General features: G+C 44.1%; 1 protein-coding gene across 1 annotated transcript in view; it reads left to right on the top strand.

The window, feature by feature from the left end:
• The window catches only part of LOC128690803 (CD109 antigen-like), a 223204-nt gene that overhangs the window by 94102 nt on the left and 109319 nt on the right, over positions 1-19783 (top strand). The window contains exons 4-7 of the mRNA XM_070088158.1: positions 6077-6128; positions 9192-9322; positions 9954-10139; positions 18776-19006. Of these exons, the coding sequence (XP_069944259.1) occupies positions 6092-6128; positions 9192-9322; positions 9954-10139; positions 18776-19006 (585 nt within the window). The 5' untranslated portion in view covers positions 6077-6091. The remainder of the gene's footprint in view (positions 1-6076; positions 6129-9191; positions 9323-9953; positions 10140-18775; positions 19007-19783) is intronic.

Below are 19783 nucleotides of genomic sequence, written 5' to 3'. Positions count from 1 at the left end.
TAAATGAGTTCTTGCTAATTGACCAGTTTTACATATTCGGCACGACATATATATATATATATATATATATATATATATATATATATATATATATATATATATATATATATATATATATATATATATATAAAATGTCGTGCCGAATAGGCAGAACTTGCGATTTTGGCTTAAATAGCAACGCTCATCTTGCCATATAGGACAAGCTAAAATTTGTGTATGCAATAATTTCGCCAAAATCATTCTGAACCTAACGAAAAAATATATTTTGCTGTGTTTGTTTAGTGTTAAATTATTGTAAACAAATCTAAAATATATTTAGTTGGGTTAGGCTAAAATAAATTGTTCTTGTTATAATAAGGTTAGGTAAGTTTTCTAAGATTCTTTTGGTGCAAAATTATAAATTTTTACTTTAACATTAATGAAAAAAAATATATCTTTAAACGTATAAGAGAAAATTTTGGAAAGGACTTAATTTTAAGTGAGTTCTTGCTAATTGACCAGTTTTACATATTAAGCAAGACACACACACACACTATATATATATATATATATATATTTGTGTGTGTGTGTTTGGTGGAACCTCTCGCCACGATCATATTTCGTTCCAAAACTCTGGCCACGACCTGATTTGGTCATGACTCGAACCTAATTTCCCCACTGGGTCGTATGTAAATACGATCAATCCGTTGTTTTTAAGAGTTTTAAGCACAAAAATAGTTAATTATACCACAGAATCCACAGTGTAATAGTAAACTAAATATAAAAACTTTGAATAACACTGAGAAAACCTTGAATATCAGAGAAAACTAACATTGCGTGAATCCTAAGAGTTTTAAAGGGTTTCTAATGGCTGAGCAGTGAACTCCATTATTTATCGTCCAACATCTTTCACTTTTGGTGTGCGTTAAGAAGCATCTTTCCATCATACATTACCCACGTTTCAATAAGATAGCCCAACAAACAACTGAGAAAAAAATATTTACCAAAAATCAGATATGGCAAGCCCTATCTGGGTACTGGCACTGCGAGAAGCTGTTTCGCCACTACTTGCTGATAAAACATTGCTAATCTGAATTTATCAAGGCCGTAATTAGAGGAAGTAGCGAAAATTTGAGTGTGCGAAAAAAATGGCGTGGAATGTGAAAATTGGAGTGGCTGTTTTTGTTGGCACCCGATTATGTATTCGTGACCAGATGCAAAATTTGGCGAATTTCTTGGTCGTGAACCAGTTTCTTCATGTTCGGAAGCGTTCGTGTAGGATTGCGTGATCCTGTGGGTTAGAACATCATGTGATTTTCGCTCACCATGAGGTGGGCCAAAACATGGGTTCTAATCATCGGCTAGTTGCAGTGTTGTTACTGATTCAATAACACTTGTTCGTAGTCACAATAATATATATATATATATATATATATATATATATATATATATATATATATATATATATATATATATATATATTGGATAATTGATATGCTCTAGACGATAGCAAATGTAGTTGCAATATTTAAGTAAGGAGGCAGCCTGGAAGCGTCATACTACACACCAGTATCACTGATGTTCATACTCTTAGGTATTGAAAAAGATAATTAAAAGTGCGCTGGAGAACTTGAAAAAAAAAGTTATATAAACAATAATCAACACGATTTAGATATGGAAAATCTTGTAGCGCCTGTTTGAGTTCGATGAGGGAGAAACAGAAGTGAGACAGGAGGGAGTGGAATGAGTGAATGGCATGTTTCCTGACTAAAAGGAGGGAATTAAAACTATGCAGCCTCACAAGAGATAAGGAGCACGCAGGGATAGCAGGAAATGTGTTACAATGTATGACATAGTACCTTAAGTAAAGGATACAGAGTGATTGTAGGAAAAGAGACGTCAGAATACGATAGCGTAACGAGTATACCTGGGGAGGGTTTCGGGAGTCAACGCCCCCCACGGCCTGGTCTGAGACCAGGCCTCGTGGGTTCTGCAAAGATCAGTAATAGAACTGGAATATTCAACCACACTTGGGTTTGCAACAATCCTGCAAACTGGGTCAGAAGCCAAAGTCCTAGTTCCATGTACCTCGTGGGTGGAAAGAAATATTTTAAAATTGGCAATTATAAAATATGATAAACGTACATTATATAATAGTATCAGATAATTCAAACGTGATTCATTTATGACTGAGGCCATCATGCAGAACCTGTACCTAGATTCCTATACAAATGCTTTGGGTTGTCTCATGTGTCGTATTTTCAGACCAGTGAATTAGGGCCTATTTTCCTACTCTTTCTTGTGTTAGACCAGCGTCTGCTCAAGAGCTGGGTGAGATAAACTATAGATGGCTACCAAATGATAAACTATAGATGTCTCAATTTTGCTTTAAGTGAGTCAACTGCAGACCCGTTTTCCTTAATATTACAGAATTTTCCAAAGTCAATTAAAAGATATATCTATATTCAGAATGTAAAGTCTTTTATATATATCGAAGTCTGACCGAATTCTTGATAATTATCATGTCACTAGTGCTATGTTCGCTAGATCATTAGTACATTATCATTACTTGGTGTTTGGCTTGTTTTCTACTGCTTTAATACTCTACCTTTTATTCTCCCACTCGGCACTGATCTGCCGGGCGTCATCTACTCTAACCTAGAATCGTTAGATGAATTAAACTACTTGGACGCCCTACTCATTTCTGCAACATTTCAAGCTGCTGATCATGGGTTGATTGCAATACGGAAGGCCTAAAGCTATCGTTCAACTCGCCCTGTGTTTGTTTTGCAAAAAATAAATAAATTATATATATATATATATACACACACACACGAGTAGTGGGGGGGGGGGGGCTGAAGAGGGTTGGAATAGTTTCAAATTTGGAGTATTAGAATGTGGGGCAGAAGTTTGTGGTTATAGGAGGGTGGGTGCAGGAGGAAAGAGGAGTGACTGGTGGAATGATGAAGTAAAGGGCGTGATAAAAGAGAAAAAGTTAGCTTATGAGAGGTATTTACAAAGCAGAAGTGTTATAAGAAGAGTAGAGTATATAGAGAGTAAAAGAAAGGTGAAGAGAGTGGTGAGAGAGTGCAAAAGAAGAGTGGATGATAGAGTGGGAGAGGCACTGTCAAGAAATTTTAATAAAAAAAAGAAAAAAATTTGGAGTGAGTTAAACAAGTTAAGAAAGCCTAGGGAAAGAATGGATTTGTCAGTTAAAAACAGAGTAAGGGAGTAATAGACGGGGAGATAGAGGTTTTGGGTAGATGGCGAGAATATTTTGAGGAACTTTTAAACGTCGACGAAGAAAGGGAGGCGGTAATTTCATGCACTGGCCAGGGAGGTATACCATCTTTTAGGAGTGAAGAAGAGCAGGATGTGAGTGTGGGGGAGGTACGTGAGGCATTACGTAGAATGAAAGGGGGTAAAGCAGTTGGAACTGACGGGATCATGACAGAAATGTTAAAAGCAGTGGAGGACAGTGTTGGAGTGGTTGGTATTTTTGTTTAATAAATGTATGAAAGAGGGGAAGGTACCTAGGATTTGGCGGAGAGCATGTATAGTCCATTTATATAAACGGAAGGGGGACAAAAGAGATTGTAAAAATTATAGAGGAAAAATTTTACCGAGTATACCAGGAAAAGTTTACGGTAGGGTTATTATTGAAAGAATTAGAGGTAAGACAGAACGTAGAATTGCGGATGAGCAAGGTGGTTTTAGAGTTGGCAGGGGATGTGTAGATCAGGTGTTTACATTGAAGCATATATGTGAACAGTATTTAGATAAAGGTAGGGAAGTTTTTATTGCATTTATGGATTTAGAAAAGGCATATGATAGAGTGGATAGGAGAGCAATGTGGCAGATGATGCAAGTATATGTAATAGGTGGTAAGTTACTAAATGCTGTAAAGAGTTTTTATGAGGATAGTGAGGCTCAGGTTAGGGTGTGTAGAAGAGAGGGAGACTACTTCCCGGTAAAAGTAGGTCTTAGACAGGGATGCGTAATGTCACCATGGTTAATATATTTATAGATGGGGTTGTAAAAGAAGTAAATGCTAGGGTGTTCGGGAGAGGGGTGGGGTTAAATTATGGGGAATTAAATACAAAATGGGATGTGACAGTTACTTTTTTGCTGATTATACTGTGCTTATGGGAGATTCTAAAGAAAAATTGCAAAGGTTAGTGGACGAATTTGGGAGTGTGTGTAAAGGTAGAAAGTTGAAAGTGAACATAGAAAAGAGTAAGGTGATGAGGGTATCAAATGATTTAAATAAAGAAAAATTGGATATCAAATTGGGGAGGAGGAGTATGGAAGAAGTGAGTGTTTTCAGATATTTGGGAGTTGACGTGTCAGCGGATGGATTTATGAAGGATGAGGTTAATCATAGAATTGATGAAGGAAAAAAAGGTGAGTGGTGCATTGAGGTATATGTGGAGGCAAACAATGTTATCTGTGGAGGAAAAGAAGGAGATGTATGAAAGTATAGTAGTACCAACACTCTTATATGGGTGTGAAGCTTGGGTTGTAAATGCTGCAGCGAGGAGACGGTGAAGATGTCCTGTCTAAGGGCAATGTGTGGTGTAAATATTATGCAGAAAATTCGGAATGTGGAAATTAGGAGAAGATGTGGAGTTAATAAAAGTATTAGTCAGAGGGCTGAAGAGGGGCTGTTGAGGTGGTTTGGTCATTTAGAGAGAATGGATCAAAGTAGAATGACATGGAGAGCGTATAAATCTGTAGGGGAAGGAAGGCGGGGTAGGGGTCGTCCTCGAAAACGTTGGAGGGAGGGGGTAAAGGAGGTGTTGTGGGCGAGGGGTTTGGACTTCCAGCAAGCGTGCGTGAGCGTGTTAGATAGGAGTGAATGGAGACAAATGATATTTGGGACCTGACGAGCTGTTGGAGTGTGAGCATGGTAATATTTAGTAAAGAGATTCAGAGAAAACGGTTATTTAATATAACCCGACTTGAGTCCTGGAAATGGGAAGTACAATGCCTGCACTCTAAAAGAGGGGGTTGGGATATTGGCAGTTTGGTGGGATATATTGTGTTTTATACGTATATACTTCTAAACTGTTGTATTTTGGGCACTTCTGCAAAAACAGTGATTATGTGTGAGTGAGGTGAAAGTGTTGAATGATGATGAAAGTATTTTCTTTCTGGGAATTTTCTTTCCTTTTGGGTCACCCTGCCTCGGTGGGAGACGGCCGACTTGTTGAAAAAAAAAATTATATATATATATATTATTTTAAAACGTCAGCCCTCTGTGGGACTGAACACCTTTAAACTACCATTGAACTTCTTCCACTGCCGCCAGCATAGAAGTCGCTTCTTGTTTTCGACTTACGAAGAGTTTTGCACAAAAGAAACTTTTAGGTAATAAAAAATATTTATGTCTTCCGCGTGTGCATTATTCTTAAGCTTGTCGATATTGTAATCCATTAATATATGGATAAAATAAGTAAACCTGATGAAATTATAAGAACGAATGAGTTGTGCAAAACAGTCAGGGGAAATAAGTGTCCCCAGAGAAAGACTTGGAAAAGCGAAAAATGGGTACTAGTGGGAACAGTTAGAGGTTATGGGACGCATAAAATATCACGAAGTACTTCTTCAACCTCACAGTGGTTAACAAGTGGAATGGTGTAGGACCTATACATAGTTTTAAGAGTAGATAGGAATGGGCTCACAAAACTAGAAGACAATTATCCCAGTAACGGATAAATTAAGAGGCAGGACTGCTCAGGGAGACAACTTCTCCGCAAAAATAAGTGTGTGTGTGTGTGTGTGTGTGTGTGTGTGTGTGTGTGTGTATAAATGAATGTGTACTGTATACTTTCAGCATACATTCAACTAGTCTCTGCACATACTTGCTACATTCTCAGCACACACTCACCCCCACTTTCATAACTAACAACACTCTCAGCACACTCCTTACCCAACTCTCAAAATTAACAACACTCACCACGCTCTCAAAACTAACAAAACTATCATCCCTGCTCTCTTACCTAACAACATTCTCACAACTCACAACACACTCACCACACTCTACATCACTCACCCCACTCTCATCATAAACTGACGAAACTTTTTCCCTACACAGGACCCTCAGGGAAGGATGATGCGTCGCTGGCCCTCCCACCAGACTGGTGATGGTAAGTAATTATTAACAACAGTTATACATAGAAAAGTTGGCAAGAAATGCAGTTTCCCCATTTATATAATATGTTTAAAACATATCTCTATAAACACAAGGACATACAGCACAATAAAATATTACAATAATAATAATACATCTCTTCCTCCATCTTACAAGACGTGTGGGGTTACCAACCCTTGAAGCAGTGACAGTATGTTTCGGAATATAGATACGTAACTGTTACAAATGTGTATTATTTATCAACATGTTCCGCTGTGCCGGTCGCATGCAGCCTGTTTATGTTATTTAATTGTTGTCGGTTAGCTATAGTAAACAGGATAACATTAAATAACAAAAAAGGCACAATACCGTGACTGGAACAATACACAAATAACCCGCACATAGGAGAGAGGAGCTTACGAAACCAGTGTGACTTTGTAAATGGTCCAAGTCTGACCGAAACGTCGTCGTAAGCTCCTCTCTATGTGCGGGTTATTTGTGTGTGTTGTGTTTAGGATAACATTACCCTACCCTAGAATAATTTACTTTCTTTATTGTTGTGTATTTCACCGAGAAAACACCGGACTATAACCTGTGTTACACTGGTAAACACAGGTTGTGATGCTGAGATGTGTTTACCATTCAGCGTTCGGTCATAGAAATACTGAAAGGATTTGAATGTGCTTCTAATACACTAGAGAATGAACCATTCTTACACCTTTTGTATTCCCGTGACTTTTGCCGAATGTTTCATAGTTTCTTACGATTTTCTGAAATTGAGTTCGACCAATTATTATTTGTACTAACGAGCAATGTGAATAACTTGGAAACACACTGGGAGGCCAGGAACTACACTGCTTCATATCTTGGCACCTCACTCCACCTGGGAAAGAGTTCAACTGCCAGAACTAGTGTTCACTGCCAACACTAGGGTTCACTGCCAGCACTAGTGTTCATTGCCAGTAATCGTGTTCACTGACAGCACTAGTTTTCACTGCCAACACTAGTGTTGAGTGCCATCACTGTTACAGTGTTCACTGCCAGCACTAGATTAGTTCCATTGCTAGAACTAGTTTTCACTGCCGGCACTAGTGTTCACTGTCAGCACTAGAGTAGTATTCACTGCCAGGACTAGTGTTCACTGCCAGTGTACTAGTGTTCACTGCCAGCACTAGTGTTTACTGCCATCACCAATGTTCACTGCCAGTACTAGTGTTCACTCCCAGTACTAGTGTTCACTGCCAGTACAAGTTTTCACTGCCAGTACCAGAGTAGAGTTCACTGCCAGCACTAGTGTTCAGTGCCAGTATTAGTGTTCACTGCCGGCATTAGTGTTCACTGCCAGCACTAGTATTCACTATCAGCACTAGTGTTCACTGACCTAGCCTCGTCTTACTAGTTAGTGACCTTGTATAGGCTTACTAGTCGGTAAACAAGCCTAGTACTAGTAGTTAGTGAGCTAACCTTGTCTTACTAGTCAGTAACCAAGCCTTGTAATAGTGACCTAACCTAGTGACCTAACCTAGTGACCTAGCCTAGTGACCTAGCCTAGTGACCTAACCTAGTGACAAAGCATCCTAATAGTGATCTTTACTTGCCTCACTAGCCTAGTGAAACAGCATCGTTGTAGTTTTTTTTCTAGTTAGTGTTCTTCATCCGTCTTGCTAGTAACCTGGCCTCGTCTTATTAGATAGTGACTGGCCCCGTCATACTGGTTAGTGACCTGACCTGGTCTTAATTAGCTAGTGACCTGACCCCGCCTTATTGGCTAGTGACCAAGTCCTGTCAAATTAGTTATTACCTGAACTCGCCTTATTAGTTAGTGACCCCAGACTCGTCTTACTAATTAGTGACCCCAGACTCGTCTTACTAATTAGTGACCTGGCCTAGTCTTACTAATTAGTGACCTGGCCTAGTCTTACTAATTAGTGACCTGGCCTAGTCTTACTAATTAGTGACCTGGCCTAGTCTTACTAATTAGTGACCTGGCCTAGTCTTACTAATTAGTGACCTGGCCTAGTCTTACTAATTAGTGACCTGGCCTAGTCTTACTAATTAGTGACCTGGCCTAGTCTTACTAATTAGTGACCTGGCCTAGTCTTACTAATTAGTGACCTGGCCTAGTCTTACTAATTAGTGACCTGGCCTAGTCTTACTAATTAGTGACCTAGCCTAGTCTTACTAATTAGTGACCTGGCCTAGTCTTACTAATTAGTGACCTGGCCTAGTCTTACTAATTAGTGACCTGGCCTAGTCTTACTAATTAGTGACCTGGCCTAGTCTTACTAATTAGTGACCTGGCCTAGTCTTACTAATTAGTGACCTAGCCTAGTCTTACTAATTAGTGACCTAGCCTAGTCTTACTAATTAGTGACCTGGCCTAGTCTTACTAATTAGTGACCTGGCCTAGTCTTACTAATTAGTGACCTGGCCTAGTCTTACTAATTAGTGACCTGGCCTAGTCTTACTAATTAGTGACCTGGCCTAGTCTTACTAATTAGTGACCTGGCCTAGTCTTACTAATTAGTGACCTGGCCTAGTCTTACTAATTAGTGACCTGGCCTAGTCTTACTAATTAGTGACCTGGCCTAGTCTTACTAATTAGTGATTTACCATATTTTTACTACTGACTTAGCACTGTCTTACTATTTAGTGACCTAGCTCCTCCTCACTAGCTAGTGACTAACCCTTATCTTAGGATTCTTTCACTAGCTATGTGACCCTGTATTCCGCGTGACATAGTTACGTATAGTGATGACCTAGTGTAGTGGCGTCTAGCTTTGTTTTATCGACCTGCAACCTAGCATTTGTTTTGTATTCTATAGTAAATAGATTCGCTTTGTGATTCATCAAATTATGACCTGCAAGGGGTGATCCCTTATATTAATGCCCTTAAATTATGATCCATCACATGAGAAAGAAATGTGACTTTTTAAATGGTCCAAGTTGGACCGAAACGTCGTTGTAAGCTCCTCCTATATGCGGGTTGTATAATACATCAATCACGTTAATAGGTACATGTATCTAGCCAACACATGAAAACCTTTAGGTGCAATAAAGGATTCTTGTCTGTCTGCAGGAGTGATGAACCTCAAGTTTGAGCTCCCCAAGTATCCTCTGGTGGGGAAATGGAGGATCAGGGTGAGGGCCGGCAGCCAAGTGGAGGACAAGCATATCAAAGTGGAGCATTACTTCAGACCCAGGTTCGAGGTAGGTCTTCCTCGTCACAGCCACTGTCATCTTTAACCTCTAGTTTTCTAACACATACGTTATTCTTTTTTTCAGTCTTTTCCAATTTCATCCTTCTTTCACTTCTTTCCGTTTGTCTCTTTAAATTCAGAATTCAGAGATTTCGGTAATTCGTTTATTTATTAATTATTGCTAGGCTATTAACAGTTTCTTAATTCAAATATTCCACGACTTTTTAACTTTCCATGTGTCAAGTGCCTCGTATTAGATAATTTGATCTTTTCTTCTCTCCATAACACACAGACGACCATGGATACCTTGAGAATATATTACCTGGGACCTCGGCTTGCTCCCACTTTGTTATGACGCCTTCATCATCAATAATAGACGTCCACCGGCTGCATTTGTTGCGTGGATCATCTCCTACCTGTGCTAGGCTCTTTTGAAGCCCCTAGACATTTTTCTCTTTATTCTTGCTTCACCTTACGTGTCCTTTTTCAGGCGTTGATTCCTCGCAGTCACACATACTAGCACTTCTTGCTTCACCTGTTGTATCCTGATATTTCTCCTGTCTCAAACACACACACACCTTCCCTTTTTTTCTTGCCACTCCTGTTGCTTTGTTTCCCTCAACTGTTGTGTTCTGGTGTAGGTGTTTGTACGTCTTCCGCTGACCGTACAGACGTCGGCCGAGTACGTGGAGGGAGTAGTGGTTGCCAACATGACCAACTGGGGATACGTCATCGGCAACTGCTCCATCAAGTTGCAGTTCTCTCGTCACGACTACGGAAAGATCCCGGTCAACTTCACGGACGCCCACGAACAGTTCATTGTTCCGGTGAGTTTCTCACTGGGATGACAGCTAGGACAGTTATATGGATGGATGAGGAGTGGGAGCCAGTTAAAAGGATGGACGGATAGCGAGTCAGTTACAAGGATGAATAATGAGTAAGGGTCAGTAAAAAGGAAGGATGGGTAAGGAGTAAGGGTCAGTAAATTGGAAGGATGGATAAGGGGTAAGGGTCAGTAAAAACGACGGAGGTATAGTACGAGTCTGTTATAAGGATTGATGGGAAGCTAGGGTCAACAACAAGGATGGATAATTTGGGATCAGTTGCAAGGATAGATAAATTAGTGGAGGTCGGTTACAAAGATGGGCGAGAAGTGAGGGTCACTGGATTGACGTGCAGTGTAGGTCAATCACAAGGATGAACAGGGTGTCCTGGACAATTACAAGGATGGGCAGGGTGTCCTGGACAGTTACAAGGATGGGCAGGGTGTCCTGGACAGTTACAAGGATGGACAGGGTGTACAGGAGTTACAAGGATGCACAGGGTGTCCTGGACAATTACAAGGATGGACAGGGTGTCCTGGACAGTTACAAGGATGGACAGGGTGTACAGGAGTTACAAGGATGCACAGGGTGTCCTGGACAGTTTACAATTATGGACAAGGTATCCTAGACAGTTACAAGGGTGGACAGGGTGTTCTGGAGTTACAAAGATGGACAGGGTGTCCTGGACAGTCAAGGACAGTGTGTCCTGGACACTTACAAGGATGGACAGGGAGTCTTGAATAGTTACAAAGATGGACAGGGTGTCCTGGACAGTTACAGGGATGGACAGGGTGTCATGGACAGTCACAAGGATTGACAGGGTCTCATGGACAGTAGCAAGGATGGACAGGGTGTCCTGGACAGTTACAAGGATGGACAGGGTGTCCTGGACAGTTACAAGGATGGACAGGGTGTACTGGACAGTTACAAGGATGGACAGGGTGTCATGGACAGTCACAAGGATTGACAGGGTCTCATGGACAGTAGCAAGGATGGACAGGGTGTCCTGGACAGTTACAAGGATGGACAGGGTGTCCTGGACAGTTACAAGGATGGACAGGGTGTACTGGACAGTTACAAGGATGGACAGGGTGTACATGACAGTTACAAGGATGGACAAGGTGTACTGGACAGTTACAAGGATGGACAAGGTGTACTGGACAGTTACAAGGATGGGCAAGGTGTACTGGACAGTTACAAGGATGGACGGGTATTAAGAGTTATTTACGGGGGTAGACAGAGTGGGAAGGGAGGTCAGTTAGTAAGGATGAACTAACAATGATAGGCTCGGTTAGCAAGGATGAACTGACAATGGTAGGCTCAGTTAGCAAGGATGAACACGGGGTTTGAGATGTTAGAGACAATATAATTTTTGGTCACCAATGACGTCATCAGTTCTAACAGTGACGGCAGCAACGATCATATTTAGTGAAGAGACATCAGCTTTAAAAAAAGAGGCGGATGACGTCACCAACAATAAAGTTGGTAGGTAAGACACATAGGCAACAGTTAGGCAACTTTATTCCGAAACGTTTCGCCTACACAGTAGGCCTGGGTGGGCGAAACGTTTCGGAATAAAGTTGCCTAACTGTTGCCTATGTGTCTTACCTAACAACCTGTCGGTATTGTATACCATTTTGATGTTCAACAATAAAGTTACTCAACTAAGAAATATCAAAATTTAAAATTAGGAGCCATTACCAGACCGACTTCAATATAGTTTTATGCAATTAAAGGGTTGAAAAAGACACTTATGTACACTTTAGCACATTCATTAGAGGAAACGTTTCGCCACTGGTGGCAAAACGTTTCTTTTAATGTCTTGAACTATACATAAGTGTGTTTTACCGCATTTTGACGGTATTAATTAGTGGTGAGAATATCCTTGCCATGGGCTTGACCCATGATCTTCCTTGCCATGGGCTTGACCCATGATTTTCCTTGCCATGGGCTTGACCCATGATCTTCCTTGCCATGGGCTTGACCCATGATCTTCCTTGCCATGGGCTTGACCCATGATCTTCCTTGCCATGGGCTTGACCCATGATCTTCCTTGCCATGGGCTTGACCCATGATCTTCCTTGCCATGGGCTTGAGCCCCTGGCAAACGAATACTAAAACGGCCAATGGATGAATAATGTGTCAGCCATTGGCTCATACCGGTCTAATAAGACTCATCCAATTAGATACATTTCTATATTTCACACCACAGCCTCGCTGTTGTGAGATTCTTTGTAAAAAAATGCATTTGTGGTCACAGTTGTGGTCATACTAACCGCCCTGTGGCCGTATGGTGTACAGAAATATACCAAGTTGAATGGCTCTATTAGGCTGTTATGGACCAGTGCATGACACACTCAATAGCCTGCTAGTTTTAGGACTTTTGCCATGGGTTCGATCCCCACCCATTGTGTGATTTATTATTAGTACACTTGTCGGGATATTATACCATTGATGAACAGTTTAGAATAAGTTAAAGGATGGATGTGGAATCTGAGTGACTTACTGAATGTTGAGAGTCGGTTACAGAGACTGAGGGAGTGTGGGAGTCAGTTACAGAGGCTGAGGGAGCGTGGGAGGCAGTTCCAGAGACTGGGGGAGGGGGGAAGTCAGTTCCAGAGACTGGGGAAGGGTGGAAATCAGTTCCAGAGAGTGGGGGAGGGTGGGAATCAGTTCCAGAGACTGGGGGAGGGTTGGAATCAGTTCCAGAGACTGGGGGAGGGTGGGAATCAGTTGCAGAGACTGGGGGAGGGTGGGAATCAGTTCCAGAGACTGGGGGAGGGTGGGAATCAATTCCAGAGACTGGGGGAGGGTGGGAATCAATTCCAGTGACTGGGGAGGGTGGGAATCAGTTCCAGAGACTGGGGAAAGGTGGGAATCAGTTCCAGAGACTGGGGAAAGGTGGCAATCAGTTCCAGAGACTGGGGAGTTTACCTGGAGAGAGTTCCGGGGGTCAACGCCCCCGCGGCCCGGTCTGTGACCAGGCCTCCTTAGGTCAGTGTCCCAGGATGCGACCCACACCAGTCGACTAACACCCAGGTACCCATTTTACTGATGGGGAACATAGACAACAGGTGGAAAGAAACACGTCCAATGTTTCTACTCTGGCTGGGAATCGAACCCAGGCCCTCACCGTGTGAAGCGAGAGCGTTAACCACCAGGCCACCAGAGGTGGGAATCAGTTCCAGAGACTGGGGACGGGTGGGAATCAGTTCCAGAAACTGGGGTGGGAATCAGTTCCAGTGACTGGGGGAGGGTGGGAATCAGTTCCAGAGACTGGGAGAGGGTGGGAATCAGTTCCAGAGACTGGTGGAGGGTGGGAATCAGTTCCAGAGACTGGGGGAGGGTGGGAATCAGTTCCAGAGACTGGGGGAGGGTGGGAATCAGTTCCAGAGACTGGGGGAGGGTGGGAATCAGTTCCAGAGACTGGGGGAGGGTGGGAATCAGTTCCAGAGACTGGGGGAGGGTGGGAATCAGTTCCAGAGACTGGGGGAGGGTGGGAATCAGTTCCAGAGACTGGGGGAGGGTGGGAATCAGTTCCAGAGACTGGGGGAGGGTGGGAATCAGTTCCAGAGACTGGGGGAGGGTGGGAATCAGTTCCAGAGACTGGGGGAGGGTGGGAATCAGTTCCAGAGACTGGGGAGGGTGGGAATCATTCCAGAGACTGGGGGAGGGTGGGAATCATTCCAGAGACTGGGGGAGGGTGGGAATCAGTTCCAGAGACGGGAAGGGTGGGAATCAGTTCCAGAGACGGGAAGGGTGGGAATCAGTTCCAGAGACTGGGGAAGGGTGGGAATCAGTTCCAGAGACTGGGGAGGGTGGGAATCAGCTCCAGAGACTGGGGAAGGGTGGGAATCAGTTCCAGAGACTGGGGAAGGGTGGGAATCAGTTCCAGAGACTGGGGAAGGGTGGAAATCAGTTCCAGAGACTGGGGAAGTGTGGAAATCAGTTCCGGAGACTGGGGAAGGGTGGAAATCAGTTCCAGAGACTGGGGAAGGGTGGAAATCAGTTCCAGAGACTGGGGAAGGGTGGAAACCAGTTCCAGAGACTGGGGAAGGGTGGAAACCAGTTCCAGAGACTGGGGAAGGGTGGAAACCAGTTCCAGAGACTGGGGAAGGGTGGGAATCAGTTCCAGAGACTGGGGAAGGGTGGGAATCAGTTTCAGAGACTGGGGAAGGGTGGGAATCAGTTTCAGAGACTGGGGAAGGGTGGGAATCAGTTCCAGAGACTGGGGAAGGGTGGTAATCAGTTCCAGAGACTGGGGAAGGGTGGGAATCAGTTCCAGAGACTGGGGAAGGGTGGGAATCAGTTCCAGAGACTGGGGAAGGGTGGGAATCAGTTCCAGAGACTGGGGAAGGGTGGGAATCAGTTCCAGAGACTGGGGAAGGGTGGGAATCAGTTCCAGAGACTGGGGAAGGGTGGGAATCAGTTCCAGAGACTGGGGAAGGGTGGGAATCAGTTCCAGAGACTGGGGAAGGGTGGGAATCAGTTCCAGAGACTGGGGAAGGGTGGGAATCAGTTCCAGAGACTGGGGAAGGGTGAGAATCAGTTCCAGAGACTGGGGAAGGGTGGGAATCAGTTCCAGAGACTGGGGAAGGGTGGGAATCAGTTCCAGAGACTGGGGAAGGGTGGGAATCAGTTCCAGAGACTGGGGAAGGGTGGGAATCAGTTCCAGAGACTGGGGGAGGGTGGGAATCAGTTCCAGAGACTCGGGAAGGGTGGGAATCAGTTCCAGAGACTGGGGAAGGGTGGGAATCAGTTCCAGAGACTGGGGAAGGGTGGGAATCAGTTCCAGGGACTGGGGAAGGGTGGGAATCAGTTCCAGGGACTGGGGAAGGGTGGGAATCAGTTCCAGAGACTGGGGAAGGGTGGGAATCAGTTTCAGAGACTGGGGAAGGGTGGGAATCAGTTTCAGAGACTGGGGAAGGGTGGGAATCAGTTCCAGAGACTGGGGAAGGGTGGGAATCACTTCCAGAGACTGGGGAATGGTGGGAATCAGTTCCAGAGACTGGGGGAGGGTGGGAATCAGTTCCAAAGACTGGGGGAGAGTGGGAATTAGTTCCAGAGACTGGCGGAGGGTGGGAGTCAATTACAGAGACTGGGGGAGGGTGGGAATCAGTTCCAGAGACTGTGGGAGGGTGGGAATCAGTTCCAGAGACTGGGGAAGGGTGGGAATCAGTTCCAGAGACTGGGGAAGGGTGGGAATCAGTTCCAGAGACTGGGGGAGGGTGACCCCTCAAGGAAGGTTCCTTGATGTTGGCGAGGGGATCTTGATGTAGAGAATTGGATCTGTGCTCCAGTTCCCTGAATTTAGCCTGAATACCTTCCATCCCCCACGTGCGCTTTATACTCCTACGGGTTTAGCGCTCCCCCATGATTATAATAATAATAATAATAATAATAATGAGGAGGGAGTGTGGGAGTCAGTTACAAGACTGAGGGAGTGTGGGAGTCAGTTACAGGACTGAGGGAGTGTGGGAGTCAGTTACAAGACTGAGGGAGTGTGGGAGTCAGTTACAAGACTGAGGGAGTGTGGGAGTCAGTTACAAGACTGAGGGAGTGTGGGAGTCAGTTACAAGACTGAGGGAGTGTGGGAGTCAGTTACAAGACTGAGGGAGTGTGGGAGTCAGTTACAAGACTGAGGAAATGTGGGAGTCAGTTACAAGACTGGGGGAGTGTGGGAGTCAGTTACAAGACTGGGGGAGTCAGTTACAAGACTGAGGGAGTGTGGGAGTCAGTTACAAGACTGAGGGAGTGTGAGAGTCAGTTACAAGACTGGGGGAGTGTGGGAGTCAGTTACAAGACTGGGGGAGTGTGGGAGTCAGTTACAAGACTGAGGGAGTGTGGGAGTCAGTTACAAGACTGAGGGAGTGTGGGAGTCAGTTACAAGACTGAGGGAGTGTGGGAGTCAGTTACAAGACTGAGGGAGTGTGGGAGTCAGTTACAAGACTGAGGGAGTGTGGGAGTCAGTTACAAGACTGAGGGAGTGTGGGAGTCAGTTACAAGACTGAGGGAGTGTGGGAGTCAGTTACAAGACTGAGGGAGTGTGGGAGTCAGTTACAAGACTGAGAGAGTGTGGGAGTCAGTTACAAGACTGAGGGAGTGTGGGAGTCAGTTACAAGACTGAGGGAGTGTGGGAGTCAGTTACAAGACTGAGGGAGTGTGGGAGTCAGTTACAAGACTGAGGGAGTGTGGGAGTCAGTTACAAGACTGAGGGAGTGTGGGAGTCAGTTACAAGACTGAGGGAGTGTGGGAGTCAGTTACAAGACTGAGGGAGTGTGGGAGTCAGTTACAAGACTGAGGGAGTGTGGGAGTCAGTTACAAGACTGAGGGAGTGTGGGAGTCAGTTACAAGACTGAGGGAGTGTGGGAGTCAGTTACAAGACTGAGGGAGTGTGGGAGTCAGTTACAAGACTGAGGGAGTGTGGGAGTCAGTTACAAGACTGAGGGAGTGTGGGAGTCAGTTACAAGACTGAGGGAGTGTGGGAGTCAGTTACAAGACTGAGGGAGTGTGGGAGTCAGTTACAAGACTGAGGGAGTGTGGGAGTCAGTTACAAGACTGAGGGAGTGTGGGAGTCAGTTACAAGACTGAGGGAGTGTGGGAGTCAGTTACAAGACTGAGGGAGTGTGGGAGTCAGTTACAAGACTGAGGGAGTGTGGGAGTCAGTTACAAGACTGAGGGAGTCAGTTACAAGACTGAGGGAGTCAGTTACAAGACTGAGGGAGTCAGTTACAAGACTGAGGGAGTCAGTTACAAGACTGAGGGAGTCAGTTACAAGACTGAGGGAGTCAGTTACAAGACTGAGGGAGTGTGGGAGTCAGTTACAAGACTGAGGGAGTGTGGGAGTCAGTTACAAGACTGAGGGAGTGTGGGAGTCAGTTACAAGACTGAGGGAGTGTGGGAGTCAGTTACAAGACTGAGGGAGTGTGGGAGTCAGTTACAAGACTGAGGGAGTGTGGGAGTCAGTTACAAGACTGAGGGAGTGTGGGAGTCAGTTACAAGACTGAGGGAGTGTGGGAGTCAGTTACAAGACTGAGGGAGTGTGGGAGTCAGTTACAAGACTGAGGGAGTGTGGGAGTCAGTTACAAGACTGAGGGAGTGTGGGAGTCAGTTACAAGACTGAGGGAGTGTGGGAGTCAGTTACAAGACTGAGGGAGTGTGGGAGTCAGTTACAAGACTGAGGGAGTGTGGGAGTCAGTTACAAGACTGAGGGAGTGTGGGAGTCAGTTACAAGACTGAGGGAGTGTGGGAGTCAGTTACAAGACTGAGGGAGTGTGGGAGTCAGTTACAAGACTGAGGGAGTGTGGGAGTCAGTTACAAGACTGAGGGAGTCAGTTACAAGACTGAGGGAGTCAGTTACAAGACTGAGGGAGTCAGTTACAAGACTGAGGGAGTCAGTTACAAGACTGAGGGAGTCAGTTACAAGACTGAGGGAGTCAGTTACAAGACTGAGGGAGTCAGTTACAAGACTGAGGGAGTGTGGGAGTCAGTTACAAGACTGAGGGAGTGTGGGAGTCAGTTACAAGACTGAGGGAGTGTGGGAGTCAGTTACAAGACTGAGGGAGTGTGGGAGTCAGTTACAAGACTGAGGGAGTGTGGGAGTCAGTTACAAGACTGAGGGAGTGTGGGAGTCAGTTACAAGACTGAGGGAGTGTGGGAGTCAGTTACAAGACTGAGGGAGTGTGGGAGTCAGTTACAAGACTGAGGGAGTGTGGGAGTCAGTTACAAGACTGAGGGAGTGTGGGAGTCAGTTACAAGACTGAGGGAGTGTGGGAGTCAGTTACAAGACTGAGGGAGTGTGGGAGTCAGTTACAAGACTGAGGGAGTGTGGGAGTCAGTTACAAGACTGAGGGAGTGTGGGAGTCAGTTACAAGACTGAGGGAGTGTGGGAGTCAGTTACAAGACTGAGGGAGTGTGGGAGTCAGTTACAAGACTGAGGGAGTGTGGGAGTCAGTTACAAGACTGGTAGAGTCAGTCAGTGTAATGGATGGATGGGTATTGAGCGTAATTTTATTGAATTATTTATAATATTGTTCATCCTTTTACTTGCATCTTCAACATCTGCAAAACAACGAACACAACAAAGCTTGAGAAACTCAAATTATGATAAACATTTGAATCAATTATCAAAAAGTTTTCAAATAATAAAGTAAATTGACTTTAAAATACGAACTCAAAAGTGCAACACTCACTGAATGAAATTTAACTTTGCTAACTTTCATGCCACACACTAGAAACAATAACAAGATAAAACAAAGTGTCTTAACTACAACTCTAGGGGCAGGTCTAAGGTCACATTTGTAGTAATTTAAAATATTTCTGCTCAGTTCCATAATCAGATCTACTAATATTTCTGCACTCTGCCTACAGTTCCGTGGACACAACATTTAGCACTCTTGCAGTCGGTGCCTACACTTACCTCAGCACTAGATATTCAAATATTCCTGCACTCTGAAGAAATATCTAGAGTGCAAATAGGAAGTGTGTCTGCCGCTCAGAAAACGGAGGATCAAGCCTCTACCACCTCTTGCGCTGAATAACCCACATGGGTTTATCACTTAACATGAATTATTATATTTACACACTGTATACGGTTCTGCTGGAACCGCAAGTACTAATGCTCCTGCATGTGCACACAGTTCAAGGGTCACTACTCATTCAGTCTGCCGCTGTGGAAGGTACGCCAGAAGTTAGGCAGCGACGACTTGACGGGCGTGAGTATTCGCGTGTTGGCGGCCGTGGGGGAATCCTTCGGTTGGTGGGTGCAGGAGGGGTGGGCGGTAGCCAGGATGGTGAAGGAGGAGGCCAAGATTACCTTCCTTGGAGACCAACCGCTCATCTTCAGACCCGGCATGCCAATCACCGTCCATGTAAGTACAACTTTCCATTTTCTTTTTAAGTATTTTACCAGCCACTTATTAAACTTCTCGGTATGTAACACTGGACATATAACTATCAGTGCCGATACTTTAATGTAATTTCAACTATATAGTCTACATCTTCAGTGTTAAAAATTTTGTCATAGAAATAACACGAATAATGTAACCAACACTGGTCATATTAATAACAGTTGCTACACAACTAGATAGTAGCTCTGGAAATATTATAAATCCAACCATGAAAATGCAGCCTCGACTGTTAAAGCCTAATTCGATTTCCTACCGACTGCATTAATCAAATTTCTCGATTTACGTTGTTTAGGTTAATTGCGATTAGTTTAGATTGTCGTCTAATCAATAATAATATCTATCAATTATAACATTAAACAAGTCGTCTAAATGGAATAATACATACTGGTGTTAAGTTTGAAGAGAGGAAACAGAAAACGGGGATTGCAAGAGAAATTTGTACTACAGTCAAATTTTTAATTCTACCGTTTAAGCCACAGTAATATACTGTTATTGTTTAGGAGGATGGGACATTAAGTAGCTGACTATATAAGCAATATAGATCACGGAAGTAGCACCAGACAGAGCTAATACAGTGTGGAATAAACAATTAACATAAACGTAGCACCAGGCGTAGAGCTCACAGAGTACGGGCGATAAGTAAAGACGTAGAGCTCACGCAATGGAAATAAGTAAGGACCCCAATGGAAATAAGTCACTCTGTCTGACGTTTTGAGTTATCCAAGGTTCTTTACACAT

This window comes from Cherax quadricarinatus, chromosome 24, assembly GCF_038502225.1.
Source record: "Cherax quadricarinatus isolate ZL_2023a chromosome 24, ASM3850222v1, whole genome shotgun sequence".
NCBI classification, from domain to species: domain Eukaryota; kingdom Metazoa; phylum Arthropoda; class Malacostraca; order Decapoda; family Parastacidae; genus Cherax; species Cherax quadricarinatus.
Note: the sequence above shows the minus strand (reverse complement) of the source record. Positions and strands in the feature narration are given on the sequence as shown.